The sequence below is a fragment of the Heloderma suspectum genome, chromosome 5, assembly GCF_057233095.1.
Source record: "Heloderma suspectum isolate Gila_16-S chromosome 5, 16-S_ref, whole genome shotgun sequence".
NCBI lineage: Eukaryota > Metazoa > Chordata > Lepidosauria > Squamata > Helodermatidae > Heloderma > Heloderma suspectum.
This window is the reverse complement of record NC_139462.1, coordinates 173,948,056-173,967,684: the sequence shown is the minus strand read 5'-3', so window position 1 is coordinate 173,967,684 and position 19,629 is coordinate 173,948,056. Positions and strand designations below refer to the sequence as shown.

General features: G+C 42.4%; 1 protein-coding gene across 2 annotated transcripts in view; it reads left to right on the top strand.

Moving 5' to 3' along the window:
* The window catches only part of KCNH8 (potassium voltage-gated channel subfamily H member 8), a 297,245-nt gene that overhangs the window by 238,488 nt on the left and 39,128 nt on the right, over window positions 1-19,629 (top strand). Inside the window, exons 9-11 of one of the 2 annotated variants that reach the window (XM_084860434.1) lie at window positions 3,091-3,290; window positions 6,540-6,789; window positions 8,280-8,494. In XM_084860434.1, coding sequence (XP_084716560.1) covers window positions 3,091-3,290; window positions 6,540-6,789; window positions 8,280-8,494 — 665 coding nt within the window. Of the gene's footprint in view, window positions 1-3,090; window positions 3,291-6,539; window positions 6,790-8,228; window positions 8,495-19,629 lie in introns of both variants that reach the window. The other variant, XM_084860433.1, reaches the window with a different exon arrangement.

The window sequence follows — 19,629 nt, the reverse complement described above, 5'->3', positions numbered from 1 at the left end:
GGGAGCAATCCTATGGCCGCTAGACAGCAGCTAGACAGCCATAGGTTATGGTGTTTTCTGGGAACCGACCTCGGAGCAAGTTCCCAGAGAACTGACCTCCCCCCGCTTCTGCACTGCCTTGGAGGCAGTGCAGAACCCCCATCCTCCAAGCTCACAGGAAGAGCATGGGGCAGCCAGAAAGGGGCGTGGCTGGGGGCATTCCGGGATGGGGAGGGCGGAACTGCCCATACAACACATCCTATGCAGCCTCCTTCCCCACTCCATCATCCCACAGCTAGACAGCCGCAATCGGCTGTCTAGCCAAGGAAGCAAGGCAGGAGGAGCACAGAGGGAATGATCCCCTCCCTATTTTTCCTGCCCTGCTTTGGATAGGCAGTTGCCTCTGAGTTTGGAGGTAGCTGCCTATCTCGATAGGATTGCTCCTTTAATAACTACCTGCTGGGCAGCTCAGATACAGCCTGGTCATTCTTTGATAGATTGACAACGTTATGAAGACTCAAAGGCATGCTGTTTACTGAAATACCAAATTTCTGTATCTGGGAGGAGTGTCATAGGATTCCTTTCACATCATAGTGCCTACATAAAACATGTAGGGAAGATTCAGCCTCTGCTGACTCATCCTAATTATCTCTACATCATTACAGCTCATCTTAACACAGTCTCTGCCACCCCACCCCCATTCATTAGCTGGTTGCACAGGAAGACAATGACAGAGTAGAAATTTCCCTAATTAATCTTAGCTGTGATTTCATGCCAGAGTTATCAGGCTGATATTCATCAAGAATATACAAACGGATCAAGAAACGTTGCTGTTTAGACAAATCCCAAATTATTTTCAATTTTTATAGTAAGTCAGTCAAAAGGAATAAGATCTTATGCTGCTTCAAATGCACTTTGTTTCATATGAAGTACCACAGTATGAATATTAGACAGGCTATGATCCATATGGGCCAGGGAGGGGGGGGGGGTACTGCCAGACTAGGGTGGCCACTTATGAATGACCCCAAAAATAGGAAATGCATCACCAAAAAGAGATGACAAAAGAGAACATCTATTTGCATAAAATTTGCATATGCTGATATATATGAAAATGTATTTATTTGTTATATTATATCCTTCCAAGGAGCCCAAGGTTGCATATATTATCATCCTCCTCCTCCCCATTTTATCCTCACAACAACCATGTGAGGTAGATTAGGCTGAGATTCCATGACTGGCCCAAAGTCACCCAGTGAGCTTCATGACCAAGTAGGGACTAGAACACACGTCTTCTCAGTCCCAGTCCAACACTCAAACCATTGCACCACACTGGCTCTCTATTACTATAATTTAAATAGAAATACAGTACAGCTCACTGTATGGCTGTATCCAATGTTAATCCTACTTAGAGTAGATCTATTGCAATGAATGTGACTTAAGCTCATCATGAGTAACTTAACTCCCATTCATTGCAATGGACTAGCATTGGATACAATCCATAGTGTAGAAGATTGGGACCAGGTGACCTGTATTTCTTGCTAACTTGGCTGTCCAGGTGCAGCTATTGGGCAACTTTCAAGGCCTCTGGGCTCTCCCTTCTTATGGTTCTTTATCTTTAAACCTCTGTCAGTCTTCTGGCAACCCTTCACATAGAGGACTCTCCTCTGTAAAAGAGGACACATGGCCACCCTATGCCAGACTCTCACTGCCAAGCAATGAATATGTGGAAAGAAATCTTGTTTATTATTCTGAGACCATGGGTTGTGAAAGGATGGATAGGCTGGACCACAAAGCCCTCAGAAACCAATGCAGCAAGCATGATCATATCATTGTAACTAGTTACCTGCTGATTAAGGCTGGTTGTGAAACTCAGCTAAATGTGCTAGATGAAGTGTGGAATGTTTATCAGTACCTATGTTTGCTCCATGGCTGTTCTCAGTTATAATTTCACCATTAAGAAGAAATTGAAAACTTGACACTGGTCAATATGCTCAATATTGAGGAAAATAATCAAAAATGAAAAACAAAATCTTACTTCAAGCTGAATCAATAGCCTTGTTTGGTTTTAAAAACAAATAGCTATAATCCTAATGAGCTGTAAGAGGAGTAGAGTTGTATTAATTAGATGAGTACATGTAAAGCACACATTCAGTATAGTTAGCTAAGCAAAACCTGTGATAATATTAATGTAAAGATAGTGAGCAGGATGGCATTGAGCACCGGGGAGATAGTTTGGAAATATTCAAGAAAAAGCCCAAGTTATTCTATCCAGCCCTCCCACTGAATATCATTGGCAAAATCACATACATTTTAATGGATTGACAGGGCTATGTATAAAAACAGCAGAACATCCCAGAATTTAGCTTACTATATAAATAACCCTAATTCATTTATGTATAGAAAAGGAATATCTATTATGATATTTAAAATATTAAGGTTTCTTTCCCCCCAACTAGCCAATATCCTGGAAATATAAAATAGATGCTATTCTTTCAGTATTAGTTGCTTCTGCAGGCTACAGTTATCAAGACTTTCTGGGTCAGGAATATAATGTAGAAGCAGGAGACAACCAGCAATTGAAAAAAAAAAGAGTGGCAGTATGTGTCAAAAAAGAGATAAGAGAAAGATGGCTTGGAAAAACTTTCTGTTGGAGGTTTGTAGAAATATTAGCACTTGTGAGAGTATTGGTGAAGAAAATGGTGCAACTGGAGTTACAGGACATGTGAAACTATAGAGATATAGAGAGAGATATTCCAGGGAACTGAGAAGAAAAGTATTTTTTAAGTTGTCTCCTTTTAGGACAGTCTTCCCCAACCTGGTACTCGCCAGATGTTTTGGATTTCAGCCCCAGACAACATGGTCAGGAATGCTGAGAGCTGTGGTCCAAAATATCTGTAGGGCTCAAGGTTGGGTAAGGATCTTTTAGGAAGTCAGGTTTTAATCAGATGTTGCTACTGAATGAGCCTTGGGCTGCAATCCTATGCATACACACACACACACACACACACACACACACACACACACCTCTTTGTTTCTTTACTGAATCTCCAGCATCACTTTTGGTGATAGTAGTACTTTTTCCTGCATCAGCAAACTATCTATGTTTTACAGCTTTGATGCATGCCTTGGTGTTTGGTAATGTGACTGCTATTATTCAGCGGATGTACTCCAGATGGTCCCTTTATCACACAAGAACAAAGGATCTGAAGGATTTTATAAGGGTCCATCACCTACCACAGCAGTTAAAACAAAGAATGCTTGAATATTTCCAAACTACCTGGTCTGTCAATAATGGAATAGATTCCAATGAGGTAATCAGAAACTTTTGTCTTTGTTTTCTTAATCTAATTTTTTCTGATGTTTTATTTATTCATTTTGGTGGATTTGTATTTCTGGAATAATTTTATTTTTATATATAATAAAGGTATAAGGTTGGATCCAGACTTAGTCATGCTTAGAGTGGTCCCATTGAAATCAATGTGACAAGTAGGTCATGACCAAATTAATTCCCAATGTGTCTATTTTATGATATGACTAAGTGGATCATAATTACCTTTTTCCCCAGAGAAGATACCAATAAAGGCATTTATATAATGATTTATCACAGGGAAAAGTTACTATGTGGTGACTCCTCTCTGCTAATCTCTAATGGTGAATATTTCCTATGAATGTACCCTCTGGTATACGTAACTGTGTCCTGAGGAAGAGAAAATATAAAATATTTTGAATTAGATCTTGTAAAGTAGAGCCTTTCCAAAAACTAGAAGGGGACATGGCTCAGCAGACAGATCACTGGACTTTGATCTGGAAGCCTATTCAAACATACATTTATTTATTTATTTTTAAAACCTATATCCTGCCTTTCTATGGAATATTTAAGATTATTTACAGTACAAAATTACAATTAAAACTAGAATTTTAAAAAAGACTAAAAGGTTTTATTTAAAAAATGTTTTGTTCCTAGGATTGTAAGCCACCTTGTGCCATTTTTTTGGTGGAAAGGTGGGGTATAAATTAAATCAATCAATAAAAAGCAAGGGCGAGCTTGCTACAACCTAAGGATGGTAACCTCCAAAAGCTCACTGAAAGAAAACTCTCTTTACCACCCATCTTTAAACAAGCAGTGATGGGGCCAGGCATACCTTTGTTAAAAGGTTATTCCAGATCTTTGGCACCACAGCTGAAAAGGTTCACCATGACACTTGCTATATGATCTGATCTACTAGCTGCAGTCAAAATTCTGTCAACCATGTTTTGATCAAGATGAAGGTTCAAGACTGCTGCATTTGCACATCGCACTAAGCCATAGTTCATGCTAACTATGGTTTGTTGCCTTAGCCATGAATTGTCTTGCAGATGAGCTAACAAATTACAGATTGTTTTACTGGTTTGTTTCTCTCTCTTGCCCATTTTGTCAGCCTTCAGAGCAGTTTTGTTTTCAGGCTGCTTTTGCCAGGTGTCTCTTTTTCGGGGCAGACAGCAGTGCAAACAAGCCAGGGATAAACCATGGCTCTGGGTTCAGACATCATGACTAGCCATGATTTAAACAAGCCAAATGTTGTAAGCCAGCAATAAACCATGACTTCTATTTGTGGTTTGTAGCTGGTTAACAAATCATGGTTTGTTTGTGGGAATAGGTTCAGACACAGTGAAAAGCCAGATTTCAACAAACCACACCATGGCTTAGCATTACGGCCACTGTATTCAAGTGATGAATCTTTGTTCCCTTTCTGAACAATAAAAATTAGTGCTGTGCTGGAAAATTCTCCCACATTTTTTTGACCATTCTCATTCAATTTGATAGAAGAGACATTGCTTTCAAAAAGAAATTCAATGGTGAAGAAATTTTGGAGAAATTCTCATGGGTTGGGTTTAGGGATGTACGAAAGTCACTTACCTGTTTGAGGATTATGTTGATGGTGGGGGGGAGGCGTTCCGTCCCTCCCCCCGGAATCCTGGCCGGCCTGCTCCGCTCCGCAGGGATTCTGCGGAGCCACCAGCTGGCTCTGCCAGCAGCCGGACATCCGGCCGCTGGCTAGCAGGGATGCAAATGCCGGCAGCCATAGCCGGTGCCATTTGCATCCCTGCAGTCAGCCGTGATAGGCTGCGTAAATGTTTACGTAGCCTATCACGTCTGACTTAAAAAAAAAAACAACAACGCGCATATGCAAATAGCGGCGGCCATGGCCGCCGCCATTTGTGTTCCTTATTTTGGCCCGTCTTAGTCTACGTCAAGATTTACGTAGACTAAGACAGCGAAAACAAGGGGAACGCAAATTAAGGATGGACAAAAGTCCCTTACCTGGTCCCGCAGCTTGCTTCGCGGTGGGGGGGAGGCGCTCCGGTTCTCCCCCTGAAATTCAGGCCGGGGGGGAGGCGCCCCACCCCTCCCGGCCAAAATTCAGGCCCGGGGGGAGGCGCCCCATCCCCCACCGCCGAAATTCAGGCCAGGGAGGAGCGCCCCGTCTCCCCGGCCGCAAAATAAAAAAGTAAATTTAAAAAAAAAACACGTGATAGGCTACGTAACGATTTATGTAGCCTATCACGGCTAGATTTTCAAAGTCAGCCATGATAGGCTACGTAAAACCTTACGTAGCCTATCACGGCTGACTTTGAAAATCTAGCCATGATAGGCTACGTAAATCGTTATGTAGCCTTTCCCGTGGTTTTTTGTTTTTTGTTTACTTTACTTTGTAATGGCGGTGGTGGCAGCCGGTAGGAAGACCAGCCACCGCCACCGCCCCCACCGAAATGCCGTCGAAACGCCGCCGGGACCCGCTGCCGAGAGGGACATTCGAAGGAGGTAAGTCCCATCCCGGGGGGGGCGGGGGGCAGAGAATTTCACCACCAATTTCAGGGGATCGAATGCGTTGGCATTCGGCCTCCCGGAGATTCGTGGAGAAATTCTCCACCATCCCTAACGCAAATAGCGTAGCGGACGCTGCGCTATTTGCATTCCCCTTATTTTTGCCGTCTTAGTCTATGTAAATATTTACGTAGACTAAGACGGGCCAAAATAAGGAACACAAATGGCGGCAGCCATAGCCGCCGCCATTTGCATATGCGCGTGGTGTTGGTTTTTTTAAGTCAGACGTGATAGGCTACGTAAAGATTTACGCAGCCTATCATGGCTGACTACAGGGATGCAAATGCCCATAGCCGCCATTTGCGTCCCTGCTAACCAGCGGCCGGATGTCCAGCTGCTGGCAGAGCCGGCCGGCGGCTCTGCGGAATCCCCGCAGAGTGGAGCCGGCCGGCCAGGATTCTGGGGGGGAAGCGCAGAGCGCCTCCCCCCCGCCAGCGGAACCTGGCAGAGCCAGGTAAGGCCAATTTCGTACATCCCTACCCGCAAGTAAGGTGGAGAATATCAAGAGGCCGTTTGCACACACCTCTAACAAAATTACTACTCACGGTGCAGATGCGTAGCCCAACAAGATACTGACTCTGGAGCACATGGTGCAACAAAGAAATGCTATGAAAATCATAATTATTCAGATTATTTTGGCAAAAGAACAGATCACTGACATTTAACAGGAAACTTGTGTTCCCTTTCTGGATAGCTTTTAAAGGACTTTCCAGATGAGCTGCGCTCAGACATCACCATGCACTTGAACAAGGAGATTCTGCAGCTGTCCCTTTTTGAGTGTGCCAGCCGCGGTTGCCTCAGGTCTCTGTCTCTGCATATCAAAACCTCCTTTTGTGCTCCCGGGGAGTACCTCCTCCGGCAGGGAGATGCCTTGCAAGCTATCTATTTTGTGTGCTCAGGTTCCATGGAAGTTCTAAAAGACAGCATGGTGCTGGCAATTCTAGGTAAGTTGTTATGTGTACTTTATTATTGCCCCAAATTAAAGAGTTTGGCATTCCCGAGCTTGAGCCCTTTGGACAAATCAGCCAGAGGATGATTTCGCCCTCATCCCCGGAAGGGGCCAGGACAGAGGAGACACACAATGCCCAAATGCTGCCCAGCATGGGGATGGAGCAAAGGGCTATAAAAGCCTGCTCTGCTCAGCACTGGACCACCATTCTGCTTGCTGCCCACCCACCTTCCGTACAAAGATCATCCAGGATAGGTGTGAACACTCTAGGATTTTTTTCCCCTTGCAAACCTAATTGGCATTGGAATGCAGGGTATTTTGCCAACTCACTGATCCAGATGGGGAAGTCAGGAGACTGGCATGGCTGGTATTGTTAAATCAGCTGGTCATAATGGCTGGAGGACGGGGGAAAGGAAATCAACAGGTCACTCATTGATGAGCAACCTGAGGCCCCTTTGTGGTGAAAGAAGATTCCTTAGACTTGTCCTTAAGGGCTGTGGAACTCAGGACTATTTAGCTTCTGCCCCATGCAAAAGCAACAAAGTTCTTGGAAAGCCCCTAGCAAGCACTACTGATGTTGGGTGAGTGTGGATTCCAGTAGTGCAATATCAATAGCACCCGTCGTGGCCCACCACTGGATCTTTCCCTGTATGTCTTCCTTGGCCGAAGTGAAACTCAAAATCATGCAAGTAATACAATGTGAAACACATGCTAATCACGTTAGGGTAGAAACTTCTGTCAGATTAGCTAAGAGCTGTACTTAAATTAGGATAAGATGCCACATGTATACGTTTGCCCTGATTTCATGTTCATTCTGACATACTTATTGCTCCTTCCCAATATATGAGTATTATTCACCAGGTTTGCCAGAAACATTAATTTCAAGTTACTTAGGGTGCAATCTTATGGAGATAGTAGGGCCACCTCCAAACTTGGAGGTGGCCAACTATCCAATGCAGGGCGGGCAGAATGTGGAGGGGGTCCTCTCCTCTGCACTCTGTCCGCCCTGCATTTGTGGCTACACAGTCAATTTCAGCTGTCTAACGGAGGTGCCTCAGAGCGGGGGGGAGGCTGGATGGCACATAGGAAGCATCGTAATGGCGCTTCCGTTGTCCCCTCTCCCAGGAATGCCCCATTTTTGGCTGCTCCGCACTGCTCTTCCAAGCATAGAGCCGGGGACGAACCGCACCTTGTACAAGGGGGAGGGGGAGAGGGAGGGGAGTTGGATTTCTGGGAACTGAGCTTGGAGTGCTGGCTCTGAGCTCAGTTCCCAGAAACTGAAAAATCCTATGGCTGTCTAGACGCTGTCTAGTGGCCATAAGATTGTGCCCTTATAGAAGCTTTGTATGTAAAAGCGAGGTTCTGCATCTTTGTCTTTTGGCTTCTGTGCATTCTGCATGACATGTTTAAGCTGCTCTCTGCTTCTGTAGAAAGTAGAAACTTTGTTAATCAATTACGATGCTCCTCTTTTCTATTTTCTTTTAGGTAAAGGAGATTTAATTGGAGCAAACCTCTCAATTAAGGACCAAGTGATTAAAACAAATGCCGATGTGAAAGCTCTAACCTACTGTGACCTCCAATGTATTATTCTCAAAGGACTCTTTGAAGTGTTAGACCTTTACCCAGAATATGCTCACAAGTTTGTTGAAGAAATTCAGCATGATCTCACATACAATCTTCGAGAAGGCCATGAAAGTGATGTAAGTAGCTTTAACACGGCTGCAGTTACACATAGGTTTAAAAATAGATCTTGAGTTTTGGCAACCTTCATATAGCAGAGTAAAGATATGTGTATAATCTTCATTTTAGAATGAATTCAGCTTGTGCTTGACTTGATAATTCAGTTGCTACTTAAGTGAATTGTTGATAATAAAGTATAGATCAAATATGACCCTATGCTTCTTTATGAATAATTCCTTTTGGTGCAGTCGTTGTCCTTGCACGCTTATATTTTACTATCCTTAGTAAACATTAATCCAAAGTAATATTAAAGGATATGTTTTTTACACACTACTTAAATGCATTGAGCAAAAAAAAATTGGGCAAAGAGTTGTTTGAATTAGGGCTGTGTGCAAATGGCCTCCTGAAATTCTCCACCTTACTTCTGGGCTGAGAAATTTGGGAGACAATTTCACTGAATTTCTTCAGGGAGGAGAAATTCTCCACAGTTTCTCCCAGGTAGGGCTCCCCATTGGCAGGGCTTATAGCACAGCTTCTTTCTTTTTTAGTAAGGGGTTTGGGGGTTTTCATACTGCAACAGCATCAACCGCCTTGGCAGACCTGCCCCCAATTTGTATCCACTATGATGCAGGTGGGGGCAGTGTTGTGTCTAGCTCCAGGGAGGAGGTGGAATTAGTGCTCTGCCAAAATCTGTCTTCCAATTTCCTGAAATTTTTCTCCCCGCAAAAGAGGCTTCCCTTGTTCTGCCTCATTCAGGATGTTTTGTAATTTATTTTTGTGGTGTTTTTGAGCTTACTTAATCACAGCCAGCCTCCCAGGCTCTCCACATCCTGATCTGAAAAAACGCTATGGGAGGAATTACCTTATGGTGCCTTAAACTGTGCTTTAATTGAAGTGTGGGAAACTGAGGGGGCTGCCAGATAGATGATTGTACAATGAAAAACAGCACACTGGTGCTCACTCCTCAGCCACCTCCTAAGTAAGGTAAGCCCAAGAAACCCAAACCCAGCCCCTAAGAATTTCTCCAAAATTTCTTCACCATTGGATTTCTTTTTAAAAGCAATTTCTGTTCTATCAAATTGAATGAGAATTGTCAGAAACAATATGGGAGAAATTTTTGGCACACCACTAGTTTGTGCAATACAGCAAAATGCTGCCTATTGCTATACACACATGGAAGAATCACAACTTAGGGTGCAATCCTATGCATGTCTAGACAGAAAAAAGTCCTACCACTCCCAAATTCTCCATCCAGCATGGTTGTGCATGGATTGCACCCATAGTTATGGTGACTTTTAAAATTGGCTGAACTCTTGAAACGTAAAAGATAAGTTGGCTTTTAAGAGTTCTCAATTCAAGATCAAGAAAGGGCTTATTTTCACAACTAAGGTATATGGACTAGTTGCAGTAATACTCACAAGGCAGAAAATATTGAAAGGCATGCTTCAAAGGTTCAAGAGCTTTTTTCATACCAGAATTGCTTTTTCATTTGGATAAGTCAAACTTTGAGCTCCCATGAGCTTAGGATTTCTCCATAGGGCCCAAGGAATAATATAGCTACTTTTTCTATAAAAATAAATTAAAAGCTGTCAATTTAAGCCATGAATCTTTGGACAGAGGGACCCTCCTATCGACACATCCTGTTAACTCACTGCACCCTTAGGAGAAAAACTGGCATACAGTTTTTGGCTATGTGATGAAACTCTTAATAAGATGTGATCTTATTGTGGGCATCTCAGGGTTGGCCTTGGCATTACCACAAAAATGGTTATGGCTCCATCCTTGCCATTCTGGTAACTTTAAAACAGCAGGGTTATGTGAGAGGGGCTGATGACATGATTTCTTCAAATTCCAGTGCCATCCACTCCATCCCAACTCCACAGGAATAGTGACACTGATGTAGAAAAAAAGAACTGCACCATTGGTCTCTCCTGCAAGAGCTCATTTTTTTAACCTGTCCTGTACCTACATGTCTTGTCTGCTTTGAAATCCAACTTTTGGTTTATTACTCTAAGAACATAAGAGCCGTGCTAGATCAGATCAAGGTCCATCTAGCCTAGCATTCTGTTCACACAGTGGCCAACCAGCTGCCTGCAGGAAAACTCACAAGCAGGACATGAGTGCAACAGCACCATCCTGTCCATGTTCCCCAGCAACTGGTGTACATAGGCACACTGCCTCTGATACTGGAGGCAGCACATAGCTATTAGGACTAACAGCCATTGATAGCCTTTGTCTCTAGGAATTTGTCCATTCCTCTTTTAAAGCCTTCCAAACTGGTGGCCATCACTACATCTTGTGGTAGTGAATTCCATAGTTTAACTATGTCCTGTGTGAAGACATACTTCTTTTTATCTGTCCTGAAGCTCCCACCAATCAGCTTCATGATGACCCCAGGATCTAGTATTATGAAAGAGGGAGAAAAATGTCTCCCTATCCACTTTCTCCACACCATGCATAATTTTGTATACCTCTGTCACGTCTCGACTTACCCTTTTTTCTAAGCTAAACAGTCCCAGATGTAACCTTTCCTCATAGGGGAGTTGGACCAGCCCCTCGATCATTTTAGTTGCCCTTTTCTGAACTTTCTCCAACTCTACAATATCCTTTTTTAGGTGTGGTAACCAGAACTACACAGTATTCTAAGTGTGGCTCCACCACATATTTGTATAAGGGCAGTATGATCTTGACAGTCTTATTTTCAATTCCTTTTCTAATTATACCTAACATGGAATTTTCTTTTTTCACAGCAGCCATATACTGGCTTGACATTTTCATTGAGCTATCCAACACAACCCCAAGGTCCCTTTCTTGGTCGGTCACCACTAGTTCAGTTCCCATCGGTGTATATGTGAAGTCTGGATTTTTTGTCCCAATGTGCATCACATTATACTTGCTTGTATTGAACTGCATTTGCCATTTTGATGCCCATTCTCCTAGTTTGGAGAACCTTTTGGAGCTTTTCACAATCCCATTTTTGTTTTAACCACCCTAAATAATTTGGTGTTGTCAGCAAACCTCGACACCTCACTGCTCACTCCTAATTCCAGATCATTTATGAATAAGTTGAAAAGCATTTGTCCCAGTAGGGATCCCTGTGGGGCCCCACTGTTTATATCCCTGCACTGAGAAAATTTACTATTTATTACTACTCTCTGCTTTCTGTTCTTTAACCAGTTATTAATCCACAAGAAGACCTCTCCTCTTATTCCATGACTGCTAGGTTTGCTCAGGAGTCTTTAGTGAGGGACTTTATCAAAGGTTTTTTGGACGTCCAGACAATGTCTACCAGATCACCCCTGTCCACATGTTTATTAACACTTTCAAAGAAGTCTAAAAGGTTAGTGAGAGACCACTTACCTTTGCAGAAGCCATACTGATTCTTTTTCAGCAGGGCTTGTCCTTCTATATAACTACTAATTTTATAATACTTTCAACCAATTTACCTAGAACAGATTTCAGCTAACTGGCCTTTTAATTTCCAAGATTCCCCCTGGATCTCTTTTTAAAAACTGGTGTTACATTGGCCATTCTCCAGTCCTTTGGTACAGAGGCTGATCTTACAGACATGTTACATACTGTTGTTGGAAGATCTGCAATTTCACACTTTAGTTTTTTAAGAACTCTAGAATGGATAGCATCTGGGCCTGGTGATTTATGAACTTTCAGTTTGCCAATAAAGTTGAGAATGTCATCTTTTGTGACCACTATTTGCTTCAGCTCCTCTCAGACTCCCTTCCTGAAAACATCAGTTCATGTATCTGTTTTACATCCTCTGCAGTGAAAACAGATAAGAAGAATTAATTCAGCTTCTCCACAATTTCCTAATCCTCTTTTAGTACTCTTTTAACTCAGTTTTCATCCAACGGTCCAACTGTCTCCCTAGCTGGTTTCCTGCTCCTGATATATTTAAAGAATTCTTTATTATTGGCCTTGATATTGTTAGCGATATGCTCCTTAAAATGCTTTTTTTGCATCTCTTATTGTCTGCTTGCATTGCCTTTGTGCAAGTTTGTGCTCCCTGTTGTTCTTCTCATTTGGGTGAGACTTTCATTTTCTGACAGAAGAATTTATTCTCTGTAATAGCTTCCTTGACACTGCTTGTTAAGTTGCTGGCAACCTCTTGGACTTGATGCTACTTTTCTTAACCTGTGGTAAACATTCTAGCTGAGTTTCTATTATTGTGGTTTTGAGTGACCTCCAAGCATTTTGAAGGGATTTAATCTTCTTGTTGCCCCACTTTGAACTCCCTTTTATCAGTTCCCTCATTCTAGAGAACTTTCCTTTTTTGAAGTCAAATATGACTGTGTTGAACTTCCTTGGCAATTCTCCACTTAAATATATATTAAATCTGATAGCACTGTGGTCACTGGAAATATGCATACAAAAGGAACACTTCTGTACACAATTCCAGAGACAATTAGTACTTTATGTATTATTATTATTATTATTATTATTACTGCAAGAACAATATTTAAGAATATTAAATTGCATGTAATACTTTTCCTGTTACAAGAAAGAAAATCAGATCTTGTGTTGATGAGGTGTCTGGCTTTTTCCATATAGTTTCCAAACTCTACAGTTCTTTTTTGTGTAGAGATATACTGATATATTTAAAAATATGGATTCTTACAGCACTTGTCCCCTTTTTTTCTCTCCTCTTGTTATATTAGCATGATGTTCATTGAAACAGAAGGGAAAGGGGAAATTTTCAGGGTAGGGAAATGGACCAATGTAACTAGAATTACATATGTATACATGTAATGTTCTCTGTAGGAACATAAGAGCTATGTTGAATCAGACCAAATACCCATCTAGTTCAGCAGTCTGTTTGTACAGTGGCCAGCTAGATACCTGTGGGCAGCCCACGAGCAGGACATAAGTGCAACAGCACCCTCCTGTTTATCTTCCCCAGCAACTGGTATCCAGAGGCATCCTGCCTCTGATATTGGAGGCAATATATAGCCATCATGGCAAGTAGCTATTGATAGCCATAACTAATTTTAGTCCTTATGTTTAAAACATACATTCCATCTCATCATATTACTTCTCAGGCATCCACTAAAATTATGCCTCCAAATTTGTACTTTCATATAATTTACTCAGTGTGATCCCAAAAGAAATTAGACCCACATGTAATCAAGAAAATGGCTAGGAACAATTGGTGCCATGTAGATGCAGCCCCGGGCAGATTGCATACCATGGAGTACAGAGTATTAAACTGCAAGTTAACACCCCGTGACAAGTTTTTAGTGCCATGTACCTCACAATTGTAAGATACAGAAGATACATGGCATCTTCTGCTGGGAAGATGTGGGCAGCTGCATAGAGAAATCTGGTCCTCTTCCTAATAATAAACCAAATAGTTTCTTGATTGTGCCAGAAGGCAGAGACCCAAATTTATTTCCTGCTTAGGATAGGTTGTTCACCCTGTCATGTGCACTATTTTTAGCAGGCATTAGTGGGATATGAGAAAACCACTTCGCTTTTATGCTTAGTTAGATTCCTCTTCCAAGGACCTGGACTTGGAATCATGGACTGGTCTTGCATGGTCTCTATGCTTCCCTTGCATTCTTTTTGGCCTTTTTGGCCCTGCATGAGGGCAACAATGAGTACTAGTGATGATGACTGACTAGTTTGGTTTTATGCATAAGGAAAGCTAATGCAGCAAAATTTGAGAACTCTTGATCAATAGTACAAAAGCAGGTTACTTTCTTTGGTTTCATGCAAAAACTGACTACAGAGAATTAAGAATACTTGCAAAATCCCATAGAATACATTATCTAATAATTACTTGAACATCTTCTACCCTTGCTAATGATCACATTTAATCACTATTCTTATTGCGTAGGATTATTTTTTTTTTACAACCCTCATAAAATAATACATTATCTTGCAATTGTTCATGGGGTACACATAATATCCAGTTCTATGCTTAACTTTTCACTGGATACATGTAATATTTATAATCTTCTTATAGTGGCTTTTCCTCTTTAAGAATGGGTCTTTCTCTTCTGCATTTTCTTGTCTATCAAGTAAGATGTTCAACAAGAGTCAAACACAGTTAATCTTTCCTTGAGTAAATTGTATATCAGAAAGAACAGAATTTTGGCCAATTCATAGGATCAGTTTGGGGCTTGAGGTTTGTTTTCCTTTTGTTTTGTTCTGCAGTCCAGGCAGACACCTTTGTAGTTTTTATGATCTGGAGATTATCTCCCTGCACAGAAATTAAACAGACATATGTAGTGCAATCCATTACATATCTACTCAGAAGTAGCCCCCACTGAATTTAATGGAACTTGCTCCCAGATGTAAGGGAGTATGGGCTTGCAACCTAAAAGGATCATGGAGGACTATATATGTGTTAACACTGAACATCCAGCATTTGATGAATGACAAGACAACTCACAGACAAATTTTGTGAAATGTCTGAAAATTCAGAGATGTCAGTGATGTTGACAGCCACATTATGTGTGTGTTAGCATTCACTGATGTATGTCCCATAAAGTGGGGAAATAGTTGAGTTTCCAAACACAGATATCTGAGATGGCTGTGACTTGTGACTGCTGACATCCACCAGCTTTTGGGCATACGTTAGCCCTCTTCAGATCTAACACCACAGATTCAAGCACTATGTGAATGGGACCATGCTGAGAGAGCCTGCTCTTTGGCATCTGCACATACAACATGCATGTCTGCCAGGATGCATGTACAATGCATCTTTGCATGTACAATGAAGGCTTCCACACAATCGGGAATCTTGATCACACAGGATTCACAGTTGTATGGACCATTTGCACATACAGTTGTATCCAGGAAGGATCCTTCTCTGCTGATATTTATGTTGTATGTGTGGATGCCAGGTGGTGGTGGGCCCAGTCAGCACAGCCCCGCTCAAAGCATGGATTGAACATCTAGTTGTTGGGTCTGAAGAGGGCTTCTCTAATATGTTACAGAACATCATAGTCTATTAGGGCAGAAAGTATGTATCCAACAATCTAGGGTGAAAATCAGCAGAGATATTCTTTGGTAGATGGGGAATACAGACAGCAAGCCTATATCAGCATCTTGGAAAAGAGTTACAAAAATGGCAAGATGAGCTGAGCGCTTCAAGGGAGCCCGATGATGCTAACAGACAACAATACCCAAGTGGTTGGCGGTATTATCAGAAGCCAGTGATGTGTGTACCCACAGCGTAGCATTGTTATTGTGCTGCTTTCCCTGTGGATTACTGGGATGGCTCAAGACTGCAGATAGAGCTGTGCTCTCTCTTCAATGCATACTGAAGCATGCACCCCTGCTAGCTTTTCTTGGTACTAGATTATACCATTAATGCAAGCTATGCCCATATTTGTATCGCCAACACAAGGCTTTATTTTGCTCTTTGCAATTCTCTCTACTAGGGGGCTTCCATCGGTGCTTCTTTGTCATTTGCAGATTGTTTAGAACGCAGCTATATGATTGCTTAGAAAACTTTGTTTACACCAACCCTGCATTCTTTACATGGATTGCTGGCAGAGTGGCAAATTGAATCAACATTGCTGGTTTATTGTTTCCTGAATGGCCTACATCCTAGTTCCATTCAAGATCTGCACCTGCAATTTTATTCTGGTAGTGACTTGTGCCAAGACTCTACCCACCATTTCAATATGTCACCCTCATATGGTAGGTCATTTGGCTTTTTCTGTGGAAAGTCTCCCAAGTCTTTCTCTCCAGGTAAATCTTTGCTCCTCTTTCAGCCAGTGGGAAAAGGGTTAATTTTCCTTTTATGAACATAAAAATATGTTCATTTTCTAAGTGCTTCTAGGAGGACCCATTGTTCATTCCCTTTACCACGCTTTACTTCCCTTCCTATTTGCTTCTTCTAAGATACTGGCTTGAGGGGAGCATGCAGTGGCCATCTATTGGACTATAGTAAAACAAACAAACCCACATTCCCTGTGTCATACTGCATCTATATGTACACCTTGCTTCTGCACAAAACACCTTGCAATACAGTCAGCCACTGAAAGGGAATAGAAGCATTCCTGCAACTCACCTTGTTGCATATGTCAGCTCTTGGATCCAGCAGCATTGCAGCACATATGCACTCTTTTCCAGATGTTTGACACACAAGCTATGTATACCTCTTTTCCAAGTAGCCAAAGCAATGAGTACTTGAACAGAAGCAGGCCATTAGAAGAGGACTGAGGCAAAGTTAGGTATGGCCTTGTGGATGCCATACCTTGTGAATGCCATAGGTTAGGTATGCCTTATGAATGGTTGGGTGCATTGCACTTCAGCGCATGTGCACAGGAGTGTCATGGCAGAACTGGGGAGAGTTCTAATATATTTTGTGGGATTGCTCCATGCACAGCAGAGATTATTGTTCTCTGTGTTTTAACAGATTTTATGCCATTTTATTTTATTATTTTATTAAAAGCTCCCTGACTACATGCTGGAAAGAGTAAGGATGTCACAGGTAGAGTATTTGTAATAACAACTAATTGTTGCAGAAGGAAACTTAAAATATGTTTAAGCCAATGGCAAGATTTCAGATAAATTTTTGAAGAGCTCATAGTTGGCTATCTCCAGTTGTAAAACTTGCAAATTCTACTCTGGTGCCTGAACAGGCTCTCTCCAGTTTTGCCATGGGATATGATATCATAACCATGAACTAATTTGTTAGATGACACCAAGTGAGATTACTACTGTGCCCCCAGAAACATAATGATAACACCTTTCCCCTGTTGCTACTGTGAGATTTAATTCATCTCTTAACACCAAGCATTGTAGCAGCCTGAGTGACTCACAGGTCTGCTGTGCCATTCCACAAACTTTAATGAAGTCCCAAAGGAAGATGAAAACCTCAGAGGAAAGCATGACTCCTCTGCCTTCGGTTCAGTTAGGTACTATCAATATGTGTCACATTGTGGAGAGAAAGATGGTTTGCTTGAATAAGTGGAGATCTATCTTTGCAGACAGGATGCTTAATTAGCATGAATCCGTTCTTGCAAAGTACTCAAAATATCATTGTCTCTCTTTAATTTATTGCCCTCCCACCACTGACAAAATAAAATAATTAAATTGAAAATATTGATTAGTGTGTGTGTGTGTGTGTGTGTGTGAGAGAGAGAGAGAGAGAGAGAGAGATCTGAGCTGTGTCTGAATGGTACACACAATACAGAATTACATAGCAGGTGATCCCACACTTAGTAACAGGTGCACAAGACCCCTTGGTTTCAAGTGAGATTCATTCTCTTGCAGCTCTGTGTACTAGATGACAGGTGAAAGCTGAAATTCAAGAGTCCTACTGATGCATGGGTCTCCCACTGCAGCCCATGTGAGATGGATAGTACTGCATGGAGGTCTTTCCCCTGTGGCAGCATTGGTTTAATGTGTTCCTCTACTAGGGAAGCACTAGAAAAAAAATATTTGGAGAGGAATAAAAAGAAAATTAGATCAGGCTACAGGGAGGCTCTGGGGGCATAGGGCAGTACCCAACGCAGCACACTCATCGATTCTTTTCCACCCCCATTGATTCTTGTGCACCCCGCCAATGCCATTGCGTAAGCAGCCCTTCTGGTTACGCAACAGCAATTTAGCTCTTCTGAGGGGCAACTCACATAAGGGAGCTCTGCCGACCTGCCCCCTTGGTTCAGGGCTTGCACCTAGAAGCACTAATTCACCATTGCACAGGCAGCGGGAGCCATTTTTGCAATGGAACTGGTAGGGGTGGCCACACATGGGACAGAAACGGCGGAGAGCCTTGTACGTGGATGGGCAGGACTGGATACTGTCCATGGCCACCTCAGGGCTATTCCAGGCCCTACCCCTAAATTTTGAGCTTACCTAGTGGTCAGAGCAAGCTGCACTGTTAGGCAGAGTAAAATGGTCACTTCAGGCAGCAGAAGTTGGGAGATGGCTTTGGTGCTGGTGAGCTGTACGTCAAGTGGCCTGCCCTGCACACACACACACCCCAGCTAGCCTGCTGTCTTCAGGTGTGGCAAAGGACACTATCCCATCGTCAGCACTGAAGAAGAGTCAACTGCCAATGCATCTGGCATTTATACTTGAAATGGGAAGGGTCACTGTCCTGTTCTTCATCTTAGGCAGTGAACTGTCTGGGGCCAGCCCTGCCAGTGGTGCAGATCTCACCAGCGAGTGTAAAAGCACTGGAATAACTGAGAAGCACTAGGTACTTCCCCCCCCTTTTTTTTACATGTTATAGTATTTCAATTTGATATTATTAATAGTTTAATAGAATTACATAACTTGAAATATATTCACTACATGCTTTTAGGTTCTATTCACTACATGTCTCTAGGTTCAGGCTCTTGAGCATTTATGCCTTCCTTCCCCCCATCCTGGTGTTCCCTGCGGCTGCCTTGCCTCAACAATTTTGGCTATGGAACTGCCGTCGAGAAGGGAAATGCAGAGAGCTTGTTTGGTTTCTCAGCAGCTGCAAGTCCAGTTCCAGGGCTCACTCATGTTTTCATCAGTGCTCTGTGGTGGGCAGAGAGGCAGCAGTTGCTCATACTTTCTCTCATCTGTAGTGCCACATGTGTTTCCCCTCCCCTTCTTTCTTGGCATGGTCAGAAGCACACTGAGGCCTCTGAAGAGATTTCAAGCTCCCTTTCCCTACCAAACCTCCCCTATCCTTCCGCTTAGCAGCTTTACACATCTTGTCCAAAATGTTTATCCATGAATTGAGTTTTGGCCTTAGTGTTCATAGTTCATGAATGCAAGACGCTCCCCAAATGTTTGCTTGTAATTGGTTTATGCTAACTAGGTTGACCAGTTGGCTGGGGGGGGGGGGATGCAGCTGGAATGCTTTTCTTTCTCTCAGTTTAAACAGATGTTTGATCTGCAGAAATCACCAGCTGGAGCTTTTCATGGTATGGAGCTAAGCTTTATCACCTTCTAACTGATGCACATCAAACTGTTGTTAAAGGGGCTGCTACAGGGGCTGGTTCAGAAATTGGCAACCCTAAGTGGCTGAAACAGTGACAAAACTAAAATATTAATTTTAGCTTTTCAACCTCTTTGAACTCATTCACCTCACTTCCTAGGACTATGACATGAGGCATTGGATTATAAAACTTAACCAGAGGGTTACATGTTTCAGGGGGAGGGGGGATCCATAATCTAGCAAAGCAGCTTATCTATGTTTTTA